The sequence below is a fragment of the Aristolochia californica genome, unplaced genomic scaffold, assembly GCF_029961685.1.
Source record: "Aristolochia californica isolate CCGP_79_NKW_82.1479 unplaced genomic scaffold, dmAriCali1.0.hap1 SCAF_4, whole genome shotgun sequence".
Taxonomy (NCBI): domain Eukaryota; kingdom Viridiplantae; phylum Streptophyta; class Magnoliopsida; order Piperales; family Aristolochiaceae; genus Aristolochia; species Aristolochia californica.
The window spans coordinates 31,008,785-31,029,752 of NW_027182103.1; the positions used below are offsets into that span (position 1 = coordinate 31,008,785).

General features: G+C 32.6%; 1 protein-coding gene across 1 annotated transcript; it reads right to left on the minus strand.

Moving 5' to 3' along the window:
- Positions 1–4,438: 4,438 nt before the first annotated feature.
- LOC137963199 (protein PXR1-like) lies at positions 4,439–4,957 on the minus strand. The gene is made up of 2 exons (XM_068810372.1): positions 4,754–4,957; positions 4,439–4,546 (listed from the first exon to the last, which is right to left on the minus strand). Exons 1-2 carry the CDS (start codon positions 4,955–4,957, stop codon positions 4,439–4,441), a joined length of 312 nt encoding a protein of 103 aa, XP_068666473.1.
- Positions 4,958–20,968: the final 16,011 nt, after the last annotated feature.

Here is a 20,968-nt window from a genome sequence, read left to right on the forward strand (position 1 = left end):
CCAGACAAAAAGAAAATTGTCTGTTATAAATGTGGTAAATTAGGCCACTATTCTAATAAATGCAAAAAAAAAAGAGAAATTGAACCAACTCCAGATAGATGAAGGATTAAGAATCCAGTTGGCTAAAATTCTCTTAAATTCTGATTCTGGTGACGATATTGAGTATACCTCATCCAGTCAATCAGAAGATGATCCAGATTGCAGCTGTTCGCACCTACAATCTGTGGCTCAAATGCATCAAATTAATGTTCTTACTTCTATGCAACGTAGCATGCTGGAGAACATTGATCACGAGGAAGATCCTCAAACCAAGAGATATTTAATTAAAGAATATCTTGATCAAATTCAAAGTACTTCAAAGAGTACTTCCAGTCAAGGAGTAAAACCTTATTCTTTGAAGGAAATTCTTAGTCGTTCTGAAGAAATAATAGCTTCAAAACAAAATGACACCATCTCCTCATTACAAGGAGAAATTAAAGAAATTAAGCAAGAATTAAAAGAATTAAAATCTTTATATAAAAAGATTGAACAAAAATGTGAGCAAACTCATGTCTCACCAGAAAAGAAATCTAACGACTCTTTTCTGAATCAAATTACCAAAGTCATCCATCAGAGATGGCATACTGTTATTAATTTAGTTATTGATCAGAACTTTGTCATTCCTAAACTGACCGCTCTGATTGATAGTGGAGCAGATTTAAACTGCATCCAAGAAGGGTTAATTCCAACCCAATATTTTGAGAAAACAACTCAAACTTTGGCAAATGCCAATGGAGACAAAATGAAGATTAAATACAAATTAAATAATGCCTCCATCTGCACTAATAATCAATGCATTACAACTGACTTTTTATTAGTCAAGAATATGACTCAACAAGTCATATTAGGAACTCCTTTTTTGGAGAAAATAATGCCAAGAAAAGGCATTGATAACCATGGAATTCATGGTCAGGTTAATAATAAACCTATTTATTTCTCTTTCAAATCTCCTCCTCAAATTAGTTTTATAAATGAGATTTCGGAATTGAGAAATGTAAAAGAACATCATCTTCGTTTCCTGCATAAACAAATGCAATTTTTAACCATTGAACAGCAGTTGGAAACTCTAGATATCAAAGAGAAAATTAGTTCTCTTCAGAAATTATTATCCCAAGAAATTTGTAGTGATATTCCTATGGCTTTTTGGGATAGACATAAATATATTGTGTCTTTACCATATATTGATGAGTTCAATGAAAGAACCATTCCCACCAAAGCTAGGCCTAGTCAAATGAAACATGCGTTACTAGACCTCTGCAAAAAAGAAATCCAAAATCTGTTGGATAAAAAATTAATTAGAAAATCTTACTCCCCATGGAGTTGTACTGCATTTTATGTCAATAAAAATGCCGAAAAGGAACGAGGTGTTCCAAGATTAGTGGTGAATTATAAACCACTCAATGATTGTTTGAGATGGATTCGCTATCCTATCCCAAATAAAAAAGATTTATTAGACAGATTATTTTCTGCTAAAATCTTTTCCAAATTTGATTTGAAATCTGGATATTGGAATATTCAAATTAATGAAAAGGATAAATATAAAACTGCATTCACTGTCCCTTTTGGTCACTTTGAATGGAATGTTATGCCTTTTGGTTTGAAAAATGCTCCATCTGAATTTCAAAATATCATGAATGATATCTTTGCTCCTTATTCTGAATTTACCATTGTTTATATTGATGATATACTTGTCTATTCAGAATCTATTGATGCTCATTTTAAGCATTTACATGTTTTCAAATCAGTTATTAGAAAACATGGGTTGGTGATATCGGCACCGAAAATGAAATTGTTCCAGACCTCTGTTAGATTTTTAGGTCACAATATTTACAAGGGAAAAATAGTTCCCATTGATCGAAGCATTGAGTTTGCCTCGAAGTTCCCGGATGAACTACTAGAGAAAACTCAACTTCAGATATTTCTAGGAAGTCTCAATTATATTGCAGATTATTATCCTCATCTTGCACAAGATTCTGCAATACTGCACAAACGACTCAGAAAGAATCCTGAGCCTTGGACTAGCAACCATACCCAGGCAGTCCAATTAATTAAGAGTAAGGTTAAACAACTTCCTTGTCTTAACCTCACTAATCCTTCTTATCCGAAGGTGGTAGAGACTGATGCTTCCCATATAGGCTATGGTGGCATCTTAAAACAAAGAAATCCCTCTGGTAAAGAAGAACTTGTTCGATTTACCTCTGGAAATTGGCATGATGCACAGCTTAATTATTCCACTGTTAAACAAGAAATATTGGCAATAATTAAGTGCATTCATAAATTTCTGGATGCTTTATTAAATCAAAAATTCCTTTTAAGAGTTGATTGTTCAGCAGCCAAATCGATTCTTAAGAAGGATGTGAAGAATCTTACTTCCAAACAAATCTTTGCTAGATGGCAGGCGGAATTAAGCGCCTTTGATTTTGATATAGAACATATCAAAGGAGAATTGAACTCCTTACCTGATTTTCTAACCCGTGAATTTCTCCAGGGTCAAAATCATGTATAACCCCGCAAGGGGCAATCCACTCCCAATGAGAGGACATGGTAATCAACAATCAAGAGGCCGAGGCCGAAAGAATCCAGAAAGAGGAAATTCCTCAGACAAGAAGGGCAAAGCCCCAGTGTCGTATAAAGAGACACTTGAAGTAGAACCAGAGTATATTACTCTTCCGGATACGGAGACAATTCTACTCCTCAATAAAGAGGATCTTGAGGGTACATTGGATTCCTGGGAGATGTTACAGAAATGGCTTGGAGAAGCCTACTGTTGGAAAACGATGGTATTCCTTTGAATCTATTTTGGTTCATCTGAATTCTATATCAGTGCATCATACACTAACCAATGTGGCTAAATGGGATAGCCCAAGAGCGTACAGTAAATGTACAATACAAAGATTCATGCATCCCTCAACATGGGGTAAATTTGATTTAGCTAAAGCAGCTAATCTTCCTAATGATAAGGAATTTAATTATTGGGATTATATGGATTCTTGGTATAATACCTTTTATTACCAAAATCCTTCCCATAGGCATTCCTGGTTTTTCCAATGGGAAAAGAATGTCTTTCAGAGGTCATTACCTCTACCCAGTTGGGTCTTTGCATGGTGGATCAAATTTGGGCCACCCATTTCAATATTACCTGAGCCCATTAAGGCTTGTTTTAGTAAATGGACTCAATCCAGTCCTGAGCTTAAAGCTCTGGGTTATGAAAAACCCCCAAAGCATTGGGACAGTCTTATCTTCTTTATGGTATTTTCTCTACCATGGATTTGGAGATGGGATTGTACTACAGGCTTTAATAATAAAAGCCTACCAGTATTATTACGAACTTTTCATGTTCGATGGTGGAAAAATTTCCCCAATATTGATACCAAAGTTGCAGAACTTAAGTCTGCTATCATACAAAATGAAAACAATCTTGGTTTGCATCGCATCCCGGAAGTCCATTATGACTCCGACAATTTATTTGCAAGTTTCAAAACTCAATTGAAGAGTTTAATTCCGAATATCTCGGAAAAGGATATTATGCAAAAATTATTAGGATCAATGAAGGATTCGATGGTCACCCAGTGCAATGAAGGCACTTCTTCTCACCACCCAGCAGATGACAACATGTCCGTGTCTGAACCTTCTGCTGCTGAAGATGATGAAGACATTGATTATAATAGCACTGAGCAAGATGATAATGCTCAAGACTCTTTACCGGATAGTCAGCCACCTACTGAGGATCCGGAAGAATATATTAATCTTATGTTGCAAGCATTCAAGGCAACATCTAAAAAGAAATAATTTTGCAGGATATGACTATGACAGATAAAGCTGTTCCAGATTCGTCGGCCAAGTCCGTCCAAAAGCTACAGAGGAAATCTTATCCTCCGGCCCACAGCTGGCCTATTTGTCACATCAATCAAGGCTCCTACAGTATATTTGGTCGGCCATTTTCCATAAAATCTCACTCATGGGATGCCGCCAGTAGCCGCCTGCATCGGATAAGAGTTAAGGCTCTTCGTCAACAAAAGATGCTTTGGGACCAAGCCCATCAAATGTCTCTTTCCAATCCCCATCATGGAGATAAAGTGGATGATAAAGATGAAGATAATCAAGATGATGACTCATCCAAGAATCTCAATTATAGAGATAATCACTCACCACCTCAATCATAGAAGTTACTTTTTGTATTAGTGGTGGATTTCAAATATGTTCAAATCCACATTAGTTCACTCCTTCTATATAAGGAGTTAGTTTCGTTAGACAAGGCATCACTTGAAAAACCTTCCCCTCTGTCTTCAAGGTTGCCTACTCGTGTGTGCTTTAAGTTTTGGAGTTTATTGCAAGTACTTTTATGATATTGTGAATAAATTAGTAGTGATTTAAAGTTATTCTCTGCCTATTTCTCCTTTTACTTGCCTTGATCTGGAGTTTGACCTATATCAGAATCAGAGTATGCTGAAGGAGTTAAAGCTTCAGAATTATTTTGTGATAAAGAACCTTCTTGAGATTCTTCATCCTGTGATTGGTCAACTTCCAAAACATGAAGAATAGGTAAATGTTTTTGGATATGTTGACTCACCACATTAACCTTCCCCTCTGTCTTCAAGGTTGCCTACTCATGTGCGCTTTAAGTTTTGGAGTTTATTGTAAGTACTTTTATGATATTGTGAATAAATTAGTAGTGATTTAAAGTTATTCTCTGCCTATTTCTCCTTTTACTTGCCTTCTGGCAATCTTCCTTCTTCTTCTTCTTCTTCTTCTTCTGACTCAGCATTCTTCTACTCAATATCTTCTTCTTCTTCTTCTTCTTCTTCTTCTTCTTCTGACTCAGCATTCTTCTACTCAATATCTTCTTCTTCTGACTCAGCATTCTTCTACTCAATATCTTCTTCTTCTTCTTCTTCTTCTTCTTCTTCTGACTCAGCATTCTTCTACTCAATATCTTCTTCTTCTTCTTCTTCTTCTTCTTCTTCTTCTTCTTCTTCTTCTTCTGCTTCTTCTTCTTCTTCTTCTTCTTCTTCTTCTTCTTCTTCTTCTGCTTCTTCTTCTTCTTCTTCTTCTTCTTCTTCTTCTTCTTCTGCTTCTTCTGCTTCTTCTTCTTCTTCTTCTTCTTCTTCTTCTTCTTCTTCTGACTCAGCATTCTTCTACTCAATATCTTCTTCTTCTTCTTCTTCTTCTTCTTCTTCTTCTTCTTCTTCTTCTTCTTCTTCTTCTTCTTCTGCTTCTTCTGACTCAGCATTCTTCTACTCAATATCTTCTTCTTCTTCTTCTTCTTCTTCTTCTTCTTCTTCTTCTGCTTCTTCTTCTTCTTCTTCTTCTTCTTCTTCTTCTTCTTCTTCTTCTTCTTCTTCTGCTTCTTCTTCTTCTTCTTCTTCTTCTTCTTCTTCTTCTTCTGCTTCTTCTTCTTCTTCTTCTTCTTCTTCTTCTTCTTCTGCTTCTTCTTCTGCTTCTTCTGTTTCTTCTTCTTCTTCTTCTTCTTCTTCTTCTTCTTCTTCTTCTTCTGACTCAGCATTCTTCTACTCAATATCTTCTGCTTCTTCTTCTTCTTCTCCTTCTTCTTCTGCTTCTTCTTCTTCTTCTTCTTCTTCTTCTTCTTCTTCTGCTTCTTCTTCTTCTGCTTAAAACTTCTTCTTCTTCTTCGTCTTCTTCTTCTGCTTCGTCTTCTTCTTCTTCTTCTTCTTCTTCTTCTTCTTCTTCTTCTTCTTCTTCTGCTTCTTCTTCTTCTTCTTCTTCTTCTTCTTCTTCTTCTTCTTCTTCTTCTGCTTCTTCTGCTTCTTCTTCTTCTTCTTCTTCTTCTGCTTCTTCTTCTTCTTCTTCTTCTTCTTCTTCTTCTTCTTCTTCTTCTTCTTCTTCTTCTTCTTCGCAGCAGCAGACAGTTTAGATATAGACATATCATCTTCTGCTGGTTGTAAGGAAGTGCTATCATGGCACTGAGTTCTCATAGAATCCTTCATTGATTCAAGTAATTTTTTCATGATATCTTTCTCCGATATATTGGGATAAATACTCCTTAATTGAGTTTTAAAAGTACCAAAAAAATTGGTGGAGTCATAATGGACTTCGGGGATTTTATGTAATCCACTAGCATTCTCATTATTGAGAATAACATACTTGATTTCTACAACTTTGGTATCAATATGGGAGAAATTTTTCCACCAATGAACATGAAACATCCATAATAATATCGGAAGGCCTTTATCATTAAAGCCTGTAGTGCAATCCCATCTCCAAATCCATGGTAGAGAAAAAACCATAAAGAAGATGAAGATATCACCATGATCAGGGAGTTTGTTAAACCCAGGAGCTTTAAGCTCAGGACTAGACTTAGTCCATTTTGTAAACAAAACCTTAATGGGTTCTGGTAAGATATCAAGGGGTGGCCCAAATTTGATCCACCATGCATAAACCAGCTGGGTAGAGGTAATGACCTCTTGTAGACATCCTTTTCCCACTAAAAAAACCAGGAATGTCTATGGGAGGGATTTTGGTAATAAAAAGTATTATACCGAGAATCCATATAATCCCAGTAATTAAATTCCTTATCATTAGGAAGGTTAGCTGCTTTAGCCAAATCAAACTTTTCCCAAGTTCAGGGATGCATGAATGGATTGATGGTACACTTACTGTACACTTTGGGACTATCCCACTTGTGAATATTGGACAGTGTATGTTGTACTGTAATAGAATTGAGATGAACCAAAATAGATTCAAATGAATACCATCGTTTTCCTGCATGGATGGGATAGTAGGCTTCTGCAAGCCATTTCTGTAACATCTCCCAGGAATCCAAGTTACCATCCAAGTCCTCTTTATTGAGGATCAAAATTGTTTCCTATTCAGGAAGAGTAATATACTCTGGTTCTGCTTCAAATGTCTCTTTATATGACACGTGGGCTTTGCCCTTCTTGTCTAAGGAATTTCCTTTTTCTTGATTCTTGCGGCCTCGACCTCTGGATTTATTACCACTTCCTCTGATTGGGAGTGGATTGCCCCTTTCGGGGTTATACATGATTTGAAACCTGGAGAAATTCACTGGTCAAAAAATCAGGTAAGGAGTTTAATTCTCCTTTGATATGTTCAATATCAAAATCAAATGCGCTTCATTCCGCCTGCCATCTGGCAAAGATTTGTTTGGAAGTAAGATTCTTTACGTTCTTCTTAAGAATTGATTTTGCAATAGAACAATCAACTCTTAAAAGAAATTTCTGATTTAAGAGATCATCTTGAAATTTATGGATGCACTTAATGATTGCAAGAATTTCTTGTTTCACAGTGGAATAATTAAGTTGTGTATCAAGCCAGTTACCAGAAGTAAATCTAACATGTTCTTCTTTACCTGCTGGATTAACTTGTTTCAAAATGCCACCATAACCGATATGAGAGGCATCAGTTTCTACCACCTTCGGATAAGAAGGGTTTGTCAGGTTAAGACAAGGGAGTTGTTTAACCTTACTTTTAATTAATTGGATTGCCTGAGTATGTTTAGGAGTCCAAGGCTCAGGCTTCTTTCTGAGTCTTTTATGCAATATTGTTGAGTTTTGTGCAAGATGAGGATAACAATCAGCAATATAATTGATACTTCCTAGAAATCTCTGAAGTTGAGTTTTTTCCAATAATTCATCTGGAAATTTGGAAGCAAACTCAATACTTCGTGAAATGGAAACTATTTTTCCCTTGTGAATATTGTGACCTAAAAATCGAACAGAGGTCTGAAACAATTTCATTTTTGGTGCTAATATCACCAACCCTGTTTTTGAATCACTATTTTGAAAACATTTAAATGCTTAAAATGAGCATGAATAGAATCTGAATACACAAGGATATCATCAATATAAACAGTTGTAAATTCAGAATAAGCAGCAAATATATCATTCATGATATTTTGAAATTCAGATGGAGCATTTTTCAAACCAAAAGGCATAACATTCCATTCAAAGTGACCAAAAGGGACAGTGAATGCAATCTTATATTTATCCTTTTCATTGATTTGAATTTGCCAATATCCAGATTTCAAATCAAATTTAGAAAAGATTTTGGCAGAAAACAATCTGTCTAATTAATCTTTTTTTTTTGGGATAGGATAGCGAATCCATCTCAAACAATCATTAAGTAGTTTATAATTAACCACTAATCTAGGAACACCTCGTTCCTTTTCTGCATTTTTATTGACAACAAAAGCAGTACAACTCCATGGGGAGTAAGACTTTCGGATTAGGTTTTTATCCAAAAGATTTTGAATTTCCTTTTTGCATAGGTCTAGTAAAGCATGTTTCATTTGACTAGGCCTTGCTTTTGTAGGAATGGTTCTTTCATTGATCCCATCAATAAATGGTAAGGACACAATATATTTATGTCTATCCCAGAAGGTTGTAGGAATGTCACTACAAATTTTTTGGGAAAATATTTTCTGAACAGAACTAATTTTCTCTTTCATAGTTATAGTTTCCTACTGCTATTCCAGAGTTAAAAATTGGTTTTCTTTATGCAGGAAACTAAGGTGATTTTCCTTGACATTTCTCAATTAAAAAATTTCATTAATAAAACTTATTTGAGGTGGAGATTTAAAGGAGAAATATATAGGTTTATTATTAACCTCACCAAGGATTCCTTGATTGTCAATGCCTTTAATTGGCATATTTTTTTCCAAAAAAGGAGTGCCTAATATAACTTGTTGAGTCATGTTTTTTACTAACAAGAAATCTGTAAGGATGCACTGATCATTAGTGCATATTGAGGTATTGTTTAATTTATATTTAATTTTCATTTTCTCTCCATTAGCAATGGCTAATGTTTGAGTGATTTTCTCAAAATATTGGGTCGAAATTAACCCTTCCTGGATATAGTTTAAATCTACTCCACTATCAATCAGAGCTATCAGTTTAGGAATGACAAAAGTCTGATCAATAACCAAATTAATAATAATATGCCATATTTGATGGATGACTTTGGTGATTTGATTAAGAAAAGAATCATCAGATTTCTTTTCCTGGCGTACTTCCTGGTGTACACATTTTTGTTCAAGCTTTTTATAAAGGGATTTAAATTCTTTTAACTCAAGCTTGATTTCTTTAATTTCTCCTTGTAATGAGGAGAGGGATACTGGTTGAGATGAAGAATTTAATTCTTCATATCTACCAATAATTTCCTTCAAAGAATAAGGTTTGACTCCTTGAATTGGCTTTGAAGAAGTTTGAGTTTGGTCAAGATATTCTTTAATTAAATATCTTTTGGTTAGAGGATCTTCCTCTTGATCAATGTTCTTAAGCATAGTTTGTTGTTCATTGGTAAGAACATTAATCTGATGCATTTGTGCAATAGATTGTAGGTGTGAACAACTACAATCTTGGTCTTCTTCTGATTGATTGGATGATGCATAATCAATATCATCCCCGGAATCAGAATTTAAGAGAATCTTAGCCAACTAAAGTCGTAATCCTTCATCTATATTCAATTGGTTTAGTTTCTCTTTGGTTTTGCATCGATTTGAATAGTGGCCTAATTTACCACATTTGTAACAGACAATTTTCTTTTTGTCTAGAGGATTCTTTCTAGGAGGTTGTCTCAACGGAGGAGGTTTCCTAGGTTCACGACAAGTCTTATTATGAGACTGTCATTTTGGATATCTCCTACTTTCTTATTATGATTGCACTGGTAAGGAGACCATATGTATATTGATGGTAGTTAATAATTTCTACCTCATTACCTAATCTTTTTCTTACCTTGCTGGCAAAAATAGTTGGTAATCCATCAATAAATTTTGCTTTCCAATATTCATTATTGGCATCTGGTCTTTGCATAACCTTAGAAATGAAGACATCTTTATACCATCTAAAATGGCTAAGTGTTCGACATCTAAGATTTTTCAGAACCTCTCTTCCCTTATTAGTCTGGAAAGTCAAATTTCCAATGAAATGATGAACAATACAGGAAATTAAGGTATAAACTGCATAGTCCTCACCTAAATAGGCTTGGCCAGCTTCAGTTTTAATTACCTTTTTGGCATTATAAATTTCCTGATGTTGTTCTGGGGTTAGGATATTATCCCACCATTCCTTGAGGGCACCAGAAAACCCTGTTGTAAGCATTTCGGCAATTCCTTGATCTGAATTTTTATGTTGCCGACAAATGGTACAGTACATAAGCATTTTTTGACATAATTCAAAAATCTGGTATTCGGATAATCCATCTAAATTCCATTCATAGATGGATCTGCCATCATAGGAGTTTTGTCCTATGAAAACATTTTCTTCATACAATAGGTCCAGAGGTGTGGGCCTATGGTAATACATTTTATGGGTCATTTCCCATCTCCGAGTAGATTTTTTATTATAATCTAATTTTTGAATACTCGGTTGTTGAATCATTTCCTGAAGGATATCTTCAGTCTGATTGATATTGATTAGACCTAAATCTTTTATATTAGATTTTTGACCAACATCAGAATTAGAATATGCTGAAGGAGTTAATTCTCCTGGATAGGAACTTCTGGATGAAGTATCTTTTTCCTCATCAACAACTTGAGATTCAAGAATCTGAATACTTTTCAGATGATGAGTTGATTTAACATGTTCTTTGGCTTTTTTAATTTGGTCTTCTTAAAGATTCAAATTACCTAGCCTAGATAATAATTCTTCTATAACTTCAGAATTAGTATCCAATTTAAAATTCCTTATAGGAACGGGTGGTTTTATTAAGGGTTTATTGTCCCTCGATAAAGGTAATTTTCGAGAGGATAAGTCATAAGGATTCTTAAGATATTTCTCAACATTACCTTTATCTAATGAATCTTCGATTCTATTTAGCTGTTGACAAATTGTTCGAAGATTTAAATTGGTAAAATTTTTTTCTCCCTTGATTTGAGCCAAAGGATTGAGAGTGGTCTCAGGGTTGACAAAAGCAACAACTTCAACACATTCGGGTGATTTCCCTGTTGAGGTGCTTGGAAATTCAAGCTTTAAAGGATCAGTAGGAGGATGTATTGATCTGATTGTTGTGCAAGATTGAAGATGTCATTCTTTCGTAAGGGTAGAAAGAGTGGGATTGGTGGAAGAAACTAAGGGTTGTTTCTCAGCTTGCTTCAATCTAAAGCGCATGAACCAATCAACAAAAGACATAATAACCTTATTTGTTTCCAAATAAAGATAAAATTATTTTGAAAATTTCATGCATTTGGCTTCCCCATAGGTTTCATAAAACCATCTTTTGAAACCTAGATTATTGGGGTTAAATAATTCAGCTTTAATGGCTGCACGATCCACAACAAAGGGAGGTGGATCCTGGAGGTCAATCTATGTAGGTGTAAAAATCATAATTACATATTGAAACCAGTCATTTCACTGGGAGTGGGAGAAGTACGTTCATGCGCCTTTTCAGTATAGACACCATGAGGGATTTGGGTGTCAGATATGTGGATTCCTTTTAATGAGAAATCGATTCCTTTTAATGAGGAATCATCCTCACAGGATTGTGTTTCATCCACCTCCTGTAGGCGAGAAGTCTAGCCTACATCCGAGTATGGGGATGATGATGGTAAAGAGACTCGGTAGGGAGTCTTAGGTGTAAAATTAATAACCACGTCTCCATCGGTGGATTGAATGACTTGATCAATGTCCTGATTAATCAGGAGTCTTGGAGGAACAACCTGGGGAATTGTCCAGTTGGCTGGGAAATGAATTTTCTCCCAATTGATCATGCAGGGAGTGGCAACATTTGCACTTATTAGATTGGTCTCGATCAATATAGTCTTACCCTGATCTGGTAAGTGTAATACCTTAGGGACTAAGGTATTCATAATTTTGAAATGAATCCTTGCAATTACTGCAATGGTTTCAATTCCATAAATGAAATTATATCCATGTGTTAGAATCCTCAACTGGAGCGATTCAAACAGATTCCTAACGGTTAATGATAGGGTGAGGTTTGGATGGACATTAAAATAAACGGGTCCTCTACTGAGACTCGTTTCTACAATACCCACTAATGAGGGTTTCCAATCCAAACATCTACCATCTCTAAGCATGACCTGTAAGCATGTGTTCATCCCTAATAAGGTCAAGGGTTTGAACGCAATTTGTATGCATCCAATATGCATATATTTTTGTCAGTATCTGTACGATACTTATTGAGATCAGTTAACTCTAATAATTTAAGAGTTGAATCATTATTTTCAAGATTAATGGTTTGTTCCATGGTTTTAATGCCCATGGTGCTAGAAAGGGTGAAAGTTCCTTTCTTGTAAATTGAAGTTGGTTTAATGGACGGAATTGTCCAATCATTCAATTGCTGTTAAACTTTATATTCAACAAGAGAAGCATTCTTGATAGATCCAGTAATCCTACTACTGGATGCCATTCTTTAAACCAATTAAAAATTTAAAACTAAAGTTAAAAGTAAACTAAAATTACACTACAACTATGAGTGGTAAGAGATAACTAGAAAGAGGAATATCCTAGTATGAAGTAAACATATTATAAATTGATTATATGGTAATCATGAACGAAGCAAACTATTATTCATAATATCATAATTAATTTACTGTTCATCATCTTCTTGTGCAGATACACGTCTGTCAACGATTTATGAGTATAACGGCCTTCAACGCCTATATCGGCAAGACGGCCTGACTTAACGTGACTTGGGTGACGTCCCATTTCTTAACAAGAACGACAATGAATAGTAAAATCATTATAACATTGCGAAGTAAGTTAACTCCCCTGATGATTAAGATATAAAAAATTTATAATAGCTTACTCCATACCTGAATATTCACGGTTTAACCTTCTATGGCTCTGATACCAAATAAGTTTTATTAATGAGATTTTTAAATTGAAAAATGTCAAGGAAAATCGCCTTAGTTTCGTGCATAAAGAAATCCAATTTTTAACTCTGGAACAGTAGTTGGAAACTACAACTATGAAAGAGAAAATTAGTTCTCTTCATAAAATATTTTCCCAAGAAATTTGTAGTGACATTCCTACAGCCTTCTGGGATAGACATAAATATATTGTGTCCTTACCATATATTGATGGGTTCAATAACAGAACCATTCATACAAAAGCAAGGCCTAGTCAAATGAAACATGTTTTACTAGACCTATACAAAAAGGAAATTCAAAATCTTTTGGATAAAAACCAAATCCAAAAATCTTACTCCCCATGGAGTTGTACTGCTTTTTTGTCAATAAAAATGCAAAAAAGGAACGAGGTGTTCCTAGATTAGTGGTTAATTATAAACCACTTAATGATTGTTTGAGATGGATTCGCTATCCTATCCCCAACAAAAAAATTTATTAGACAGATTGTTTTCTGCCAAAATCTTTTCTAAATTTGATTTAAAATTGGGATATTGGAAAATTCAAATCAATGAAAAGGAGAATATAAAACTGCATTCACAGTCCCTTTTGGACATTTTGAATGGAATGTTATGCCTTTTGGTTTGAAAAATGCTCCATCTGAATTTCAAAATATCATGAATGATATCTTTGCTGCTTATTCTGAATTTACAATTGTTTATATTGATGATATCCTTGTGTATTCAGATTCTATTCATGCTCATTTTAAGCATTTAAATGTTTTCAGAACAGTGATTCGAAAATATAGGTTGCTGATATCAGCACCAAAAATGAAATTGTTTCAGACCTCTGTTCGATTTTTAGGTCACAATATTCACAAGGGAAAAATAGTTCCCATTTCATGAAGTATTGAGTTTGCTTCCAAATTTCTAGATGAATTATTGGAAAAAACTCAACTTCAGAGATTTCTAGGAAGTCTCAATTATATTGCTGATTATTATCCTCATGTTGCACAAGACTCAGCAATATTGCATAAAAGACTCAGAAAGAATCTTGAGCCTTGGACTCCTAAACATACTCAAGCAGTCCAAATAATTAGAAGTAAGGTTAAACAACTCCCTTGTCTTAACCTGACAAACCCTTCTTATCCGAAGGTGGTAGAAACCGATGCCTCTCATATCGGTTATGGTGACATTTTGAAACAAGTTAATCCAGCAGGTAAAGAAGAACTTGTTAGATTTACTTATGGTAACTGGCATGATACACAACTTAATTATTCCAATGTGAAACAAGAAATTCTTGCAATCATTAAGTGCATCTATAAATTTCAAGATGATCTCTTAAATCGGAAATTTCTTTTAAGAGTTGATTGTTCAACTGCAAAATCAATTCTTAAGAAGAACATAAAGAATCTTACTTCCAAACAAATCTTTGCCAGATGGCTGGCAGAATTAAGCGCATTTGATTTTGATATTGAACATTTCAAAGGAGAATTAAACTCCTTACCTGATTTTCTGACCCGTGAATTTCTCCAGGTTACAAATCATGTAGAACCCCAAAAGGGGCAATCCACTTCCAATCAGAGGAAGTGGTAATAAATCCAGAGGCCGAGGCCGCAAGAATCAAGAAAGAGGACATTCCTCAGACAAGAAGGGCAAAGCCCCTTTGTCATATAAAGAGACACTTGAAGCAGAACCAGAGTATATTACTCTTCCTGAACAGGAAACAATTTTGATCCTCAATAAAGAGGACTTGGACAGTACCTTGGATTCCTGGGAGTTGTTACAGAAATGGCTTGGAGAAGCTTATTGTCCCATCCGTGCAGGAAAACGATGGTATTCATTTGAATCTATTTTGGTTCAACTCAAGTTTATTACAGTGCATCATACACTGTCCAATATTCACAAGTGGGATAGTCCCAAAGCGTACAGTAAGTGTACCATCAATCGATTCATGCATCCCTCAACTTGGGGAAAGTTTGATTTGGCTAAAGCAGCTAACCTTCCTAATGATTAAGAATTTAATTGCTGGGATTATATGGATTCTTGGTATAATACTTTTTATTACCAAAATCCCTCTCATAGACATTCCTAGTTTTTTTAGTGGGAAAAGGATGTCTACAAGAGGTCATTACCTCTACCCAGCTGGGTTTATGCATGGTAGATCAAATTTGGGCCACCCCTTGATATCTTACCAGAACCCATTAAGGTTTTGTTTACAAAATGGACTAAGTCTAGTCCTGAGCTTAAAGCTCTGGGGTTTAACAGACTCCCTGATCATGGTGATATCTTCATCTTCTTTATGGTTTTTTCTGTACCATGGATTTGGAGATGGGATTGTACTACAAGCTTTAATGATAAAGGCCTTCCGATATTATTGTGGATGTTTCATGTTCATTGGTGGAAAAATTTCCCCCATATTGATACTAAAGTTGCAGAAATCAAGTCTACTCATCTCAATAATGAGAATGCTAGTGGATTACTTAAAATATCCGAAGTCCATTATAACTCACCAATTTGTTTGGTACTTTTAAAACTCAATTAAGGAGTATCCGAATATATCGGAGAAAGATATCATGAAAAAATTACTTGAATCAATGAAGGATTCTATGGGAACTCAGTGCCATGATAGCACTTCCTCACAACCAGTAGAAGATGATATGTCAATATCTGAACCGTCTGCTGTAGAAGAAGAAGAAGATATTGAGCAGAAGAATGTTGAGTCATTACCAGATAGTCAACCTCTAGAAGCTGATGAATATATTGTTGCTATGCTTCGCATTTTTGAAGCTAAATCTAAAACAAAATAATTGTTTCAGGATTCAACTATGACAGACAAATCTTCATCAGATACGTCGGCTAAGTCCATCCAGATTCCTCAGAGGAAAGCTTATCCTCCGGCCCATAGCTGGCCCATTTGTCATATCAATCAAGGCACCTACAATATCTTTGGTCGGCCATTTTCCATAAAGTCACATTCATGGGATGCCGAAAGTAGCCGCCTTGCTCGGATTAGAGTTAAAGCTTTCAGAAAAAGAAAGATTCTTTGGGACCAAGCTCATCAAAAGTCTCTTTCAAGTCTCCATCAAGGAGACACTCATGAAGCTCACCTTAATAATGGAGGTCTTTCTGCCCATCATACAGGCTTATCTCTTTATTAGTGGTGGATTTCAAATTTTTATAGAATCCACTTTAGTTTCCTCCTTCTATATAAGGAGTTGTTTTCTTTTGTTAAGGCATCACTGGTTATTCAGAGCTTTCTCCTTTGTACTCAAGGTTGCCTGCTTGTGTTTGTGAATTGCTTGGAAAAAAAAAGCAAGAATGAAAGAAGAAAGAAAGAAAGAGATAAATAATGAAGAAAGAAAGAAAGAAAAATAAGAATGAATTAGGATAGAAACAAACAAACAAGTTAGAAAGAATTAGTAAGAATGAAAGAAGAAAGAAAGAAAGAAAAAATGAAACAAGAAAGGAAGAAAGAAAGAAGTTGAAAATAACGACACAAGAATGAAAGATATAAAGATTGAAGAATGAAAAAAAAAAGAAAAAAGATTGACAGATGAAAAAAAGAAAGAATCAAGAAAGAAAAAAGAAAGAAAGAAAAAAGAAAGAAAGAAAGAAAGAGAGAAGGAAAGGAAGAAGAAGGAAGAAAGAAAGAAAAAAGAAGAAACAAAAAAGAAAACAAAAAGAAAGAATGAATGAAATAAATTAGAAGAAATAACGAAAGAAACAGGAAAAAGAATGACTAAAACATAAACAATGAAAGAAAGAAACAACGAAGAACGAAAGAGAGATAAAAGAAATAAGGAAAAAAGAAAGAAAGAGAAAGAAAGAAATAAAGAAAGAAGAAAAGAAGAAGGAAGAAAGAATCAAGATAGAAATAAAAAATAAAGAAACAAACAAATAAACAAACAACCAAGAAAGAAAGAAGGAAACAAGAACAAAAACGAGGAAGAAGGAAGTAAGAATTAAGAGAGAAAGAAGGAACGAAGAAAGAAAGAAACAAGAAATAAAGATAGAAAGAAAAGATGAAAATTAAAAAGAAAGGGAAAGTATAGAAAGGTAAGACAAAAAATAGAATGAAAGATGAAATATAAAAAGAAAGATGAAAGATAGAAAAAAAGTTAAGATATAGAAAGAAAGGTGAAATGTAAGAAGAAAGGGGATATATAAAAAGAAAGACAAAATATAGAAAGAAAGACGAAATATAGAAAGAAATGTGAAATATAGAAAGAAAGGTGAAATATAGAAAGAAAATTGACATATAGAAAGAAACATGAAATACGAAATATAGACAGAAAGGTGAAATATAGAAAAAAAAGTAAAATATAGAAAGAAAACTGACATATAGAAAGATACATGAATTGTAGAAAAAATGACGAAATATGAAAAGAAAGGTGAAATATAGAAAGAAAAGGCGATTTATAGAAATAAAAGATTTAATGTAGAAAAATGAAGATGAAATATAGAAAAAAAATGAAATATTTTAAGAAAGGTGAAATATTGACAGGATGGGCGAAATATATTAAAAAAAGGCAAAATATAGAAAGAAAGATGAAATATACAAAGAAACAAATAGAAAAAAATACGAAAAATAGAAAGAAAAAGCAAAATATAGAAAGTACAAGCTAAATATAGAAAGAAAGATGAAATATAGAAATAATGACAAAATATAGAAAGAAAGAGGAAATATTGAAAGAAAATACGAAATATAGAGAGAAAAGGTGAAATACAGAAAGTAAGATTAAATTAGAAAGAAATGTGAAATATAAAAAGAAACACCAAATACATAAAGAAAAGAAAAATATAGAAAGAAAAGGAAAAATATAGAAAGAAAAGGTTAAAAATAAAAAGAAAGGGAAAATATAGAAAGATAAAGGGAAATATAGAAACAAAGATGTAGAAAGTAAGACAAAATATAGAAAGAAAGTTGAGATATAGAAAGAAAGGCGAAATGTAAAAAGAAAAGGTGAAATATAGAAAGAAAGACAAAATATAAAAAGAAAGGCGAAATAAAGAAAGAAAAGGCGAATTATAGAAATAACAGATGAAATATAGAAAAAAAAGACGAAATGTAGAAAAGGAAAGATGGAATAAAGGAAGAACAACAAAATATTTTAAGAAACTTGAAATTTTGACAGAAAGAGCGAAATATAGAAAGAAAAGGCAAAATATAGAAAGGTAGACAAAATATAGAAAGATAAACAAAAAATAGAAAAAAGGCAAAAAATAGAAAGAAAAGGTGAAATATAGAAAGTAAAGGCAAAATATAGAAAGAAAGTTGGAATATAGAAAGAAAGATGAAATATTTAAAGAAAGATGAAATATAGAAAGAGAGTTGAGATATAGAAAGAAAGTCGAAATTTAAAAAGAAAAGGCGAAATATAGAAAGAAATAAAAAATATAGAAAGAATGACAAAATATAGAAAGAAAGAATAAATATAGAAATAAAGACAAAAAATAAAAAAGGCAAAATAAAGAAAAAAATGAAATATTGAAAGAAAATGCAAAATATAGAGAGGAAAGGAGAAATAGGGAATGTAAGACGAAATATAGGAAGATATGCAAAATACAGAAAGAAAGACTAAATAGCTAAAGAAAAGTGAAATACAGAAAGAAGGACGAACTACAGAAGGAAAGACGAAATAGAGAAAGAAAAAGAAATACAAAAAGAAAGAGGAAATATAGAAAGAAAGACGAAATATAGAAATAAAGATGATATATAGAGAGAGAAACACATAATATAGAATGAAAGACGAAATATAGAAAGAAGGATGCAATATAGAAAGAAAAAGGAAATATATAAATAAAAGGTGAAATATAGAAAGATAATATGACATATAGAAAAAATGAAATATAGAAAGAAAGACAAAATATAGAAAGAAATACTAAATATATAAAGAATAACAAAATATAAAAAGAATGGTTAAATATAGAATGAAAGATGAACAATAGAAAGAAAGGAGAAATATAGAAAGAAAGATAAAATATATAAAGAAAGATGAAATATAGAAATAAAAATGAAATATGGAAAGAAACAGCAAAATATAGAAAGAAAAGAAAAATTTTAAAAGAAAGGTGGAATATAGAAAGAAAGCCGAAATATAGAAAGAAATGGCAAAAAATAGAAAGAAATAAAAAATAAAAATTAATGGAAAAATAGAAAGAAAGATGAAATGGTGAAATATAGAAAGAAATATGAAATACAGAAGGATTGACGATAGAAAAAAAATAAAATATGGAAAGAAATACGAAATATAGAAAGAAAGACAAAATATAAGATGAAAAGAAATATTTAAATAAAGGCGAAACACACGAAGAAAATGCGAAAATATATAAAGAAAGACGAAATATAGAATATTGAAAGAAAGACAAAATATAGGAAGAAAAGGCAAAATATAAAAAGAAAGGTGAAACATAGAAAGAAATTTGCAATAAAAAGAATGACGAAACATAGAAAGAAAGGCAAAATAAAAACAAAGAAAGGTGAAATATAGAAAGAAAAGCGAAATATAGAAATAAAGACAAAATACATAAAGAAAGGAGAAATATAGAACGACATACGAAATATAGAAATAAAGGTAAAATATTGAAAGAAAGATAAAATATAGAAAGAATGGCGAAAAATAGAAAAAACAAAGGCGAAATATGAATGAAAGACGAAATACAGAAAGAAAGGCGAAATATAGAAAGAAAAGGAGAAATATAAAAAGAAGGACAAAAAGTAGAATGAAAAAGCAAATTTGGAAAGAAAAGCGAACTATAGAAAGAAATGGTGAAATATAGAAAAATGGTGAATTAAAGATAAGAAAGGTGAAATATGAATGAAAGACGAAATATAGAAAGAAAAGCAAAATTTAGAATGAAAGACCAAATATAGAAACACATGGCAAAATATAGAAAGAAACATGAAATATAGAAAGAAAGGCAACATATAGAAAGACAGGGAAATATTGAAAGAAAGACGAAATATTGAAAGAAAGGCGAAATATAGAAAGAAAAGGTGAATTATATAAAGAAAGAAAAAATATAGAAACAAAAATGAAAGATAGAAAGAAAGACAAAATATTGAAAGAAAGGGTAAAATATAGAAAGAAAAGGCGAAATATAAAAAAAAGATGAAATATAGAAAAAATGGTGAAATAAAGAAAGAAAAGGAGAAATATAAAAAGAAAGAGGATATATAGAAAGAAAAGGCGACAAATAGAAAGGAAAGGCAAAATATAGACAGAAACGGCAAAATATAGAAAGAAAAGATGAAATATAGAAAGAAAAATGAAATATAGAAAGAAGGACAAAAGATAGAAAGAAAGGCGAAATGTAAGAAGAAAAGACAATATATAAAAAAAAAAGACGAAATGTAGAAAAATGATGAAGTATAGAAAGAAAGTTGACATATAGAAAGAAAGACGAAATATAGAAAGAATGAAAAAATATAAAAAGAATACCAAAATATAGAAAGAAAAGGCATATTATAGAAATAAAAGGCAAAATATAGAAAAAGACGTCATATAGCATGAATAGACGAAATATAGAAAGAAAAATAAAATATTTTAAGAAAGGTGAAATATTGATGGGATGGGTGAAATGCATAAAGAAAAGGGGAAAGAAAGAAAGAAAGAAAGAAAGACGAAATATAGAGAGAAAAAAATGAAAAATAGAAAGAAAAGGAAAAAAATAGAAAAAAGGAGAAATATAGAGAGAAAATGAGAAATAGAGAAAGTAATACGAAAAATAGAGAGAAATGCGACATATAGAAAGAAAGACCAAATAAAAGAAGAAAAGTGAAATATTGAAAGAAGGAAATAATACAAAATGAAAGACGAAATAGAGAAAGAAAGATGAAATACAAAAGGAAAGAATAAATATAGAAGGAAAGTCGAAATATAGAAATAAATACGAAATGTAGAAAGAAAGAGGAAATATAGAAAAATGATGAAATACAAAAATAATGACGAAATACAGAAAGAAAAGGCAAAATATAGAAAGAAATGGTGAAATAGAGAAAAATAGGCAAAATATAGAAAGAACGACGAAATATAGAAAGAAATAGAGAAATATAGAAATAAAGGCGAAATATAGAAAGAAAAGGCGAAATATATAAAGAAAAGACTAAATATAGAAAGAAAAGCTGAAATATAGAAAGAAAAAC

What these genes read in the sequence shown, in the direction of transcription:
- LOC137963199 (XM_068810372.1), bottom strand. Translation starts at nt 4,957, where the DNA reads ATGCTGAGTCAGAAGAAGAAGAAGAAGAAGAAGAAGAAGAAGATATTG. An exon ending in AGAAGGAAGATTGCCAGAAG is followed by an intron (nt 4,547 to 4,753) that starts GCAAGTAAAAGG and finishes GACCAATCACAG; the next exon opens with GATGAAGAATCTCAAGAAGG.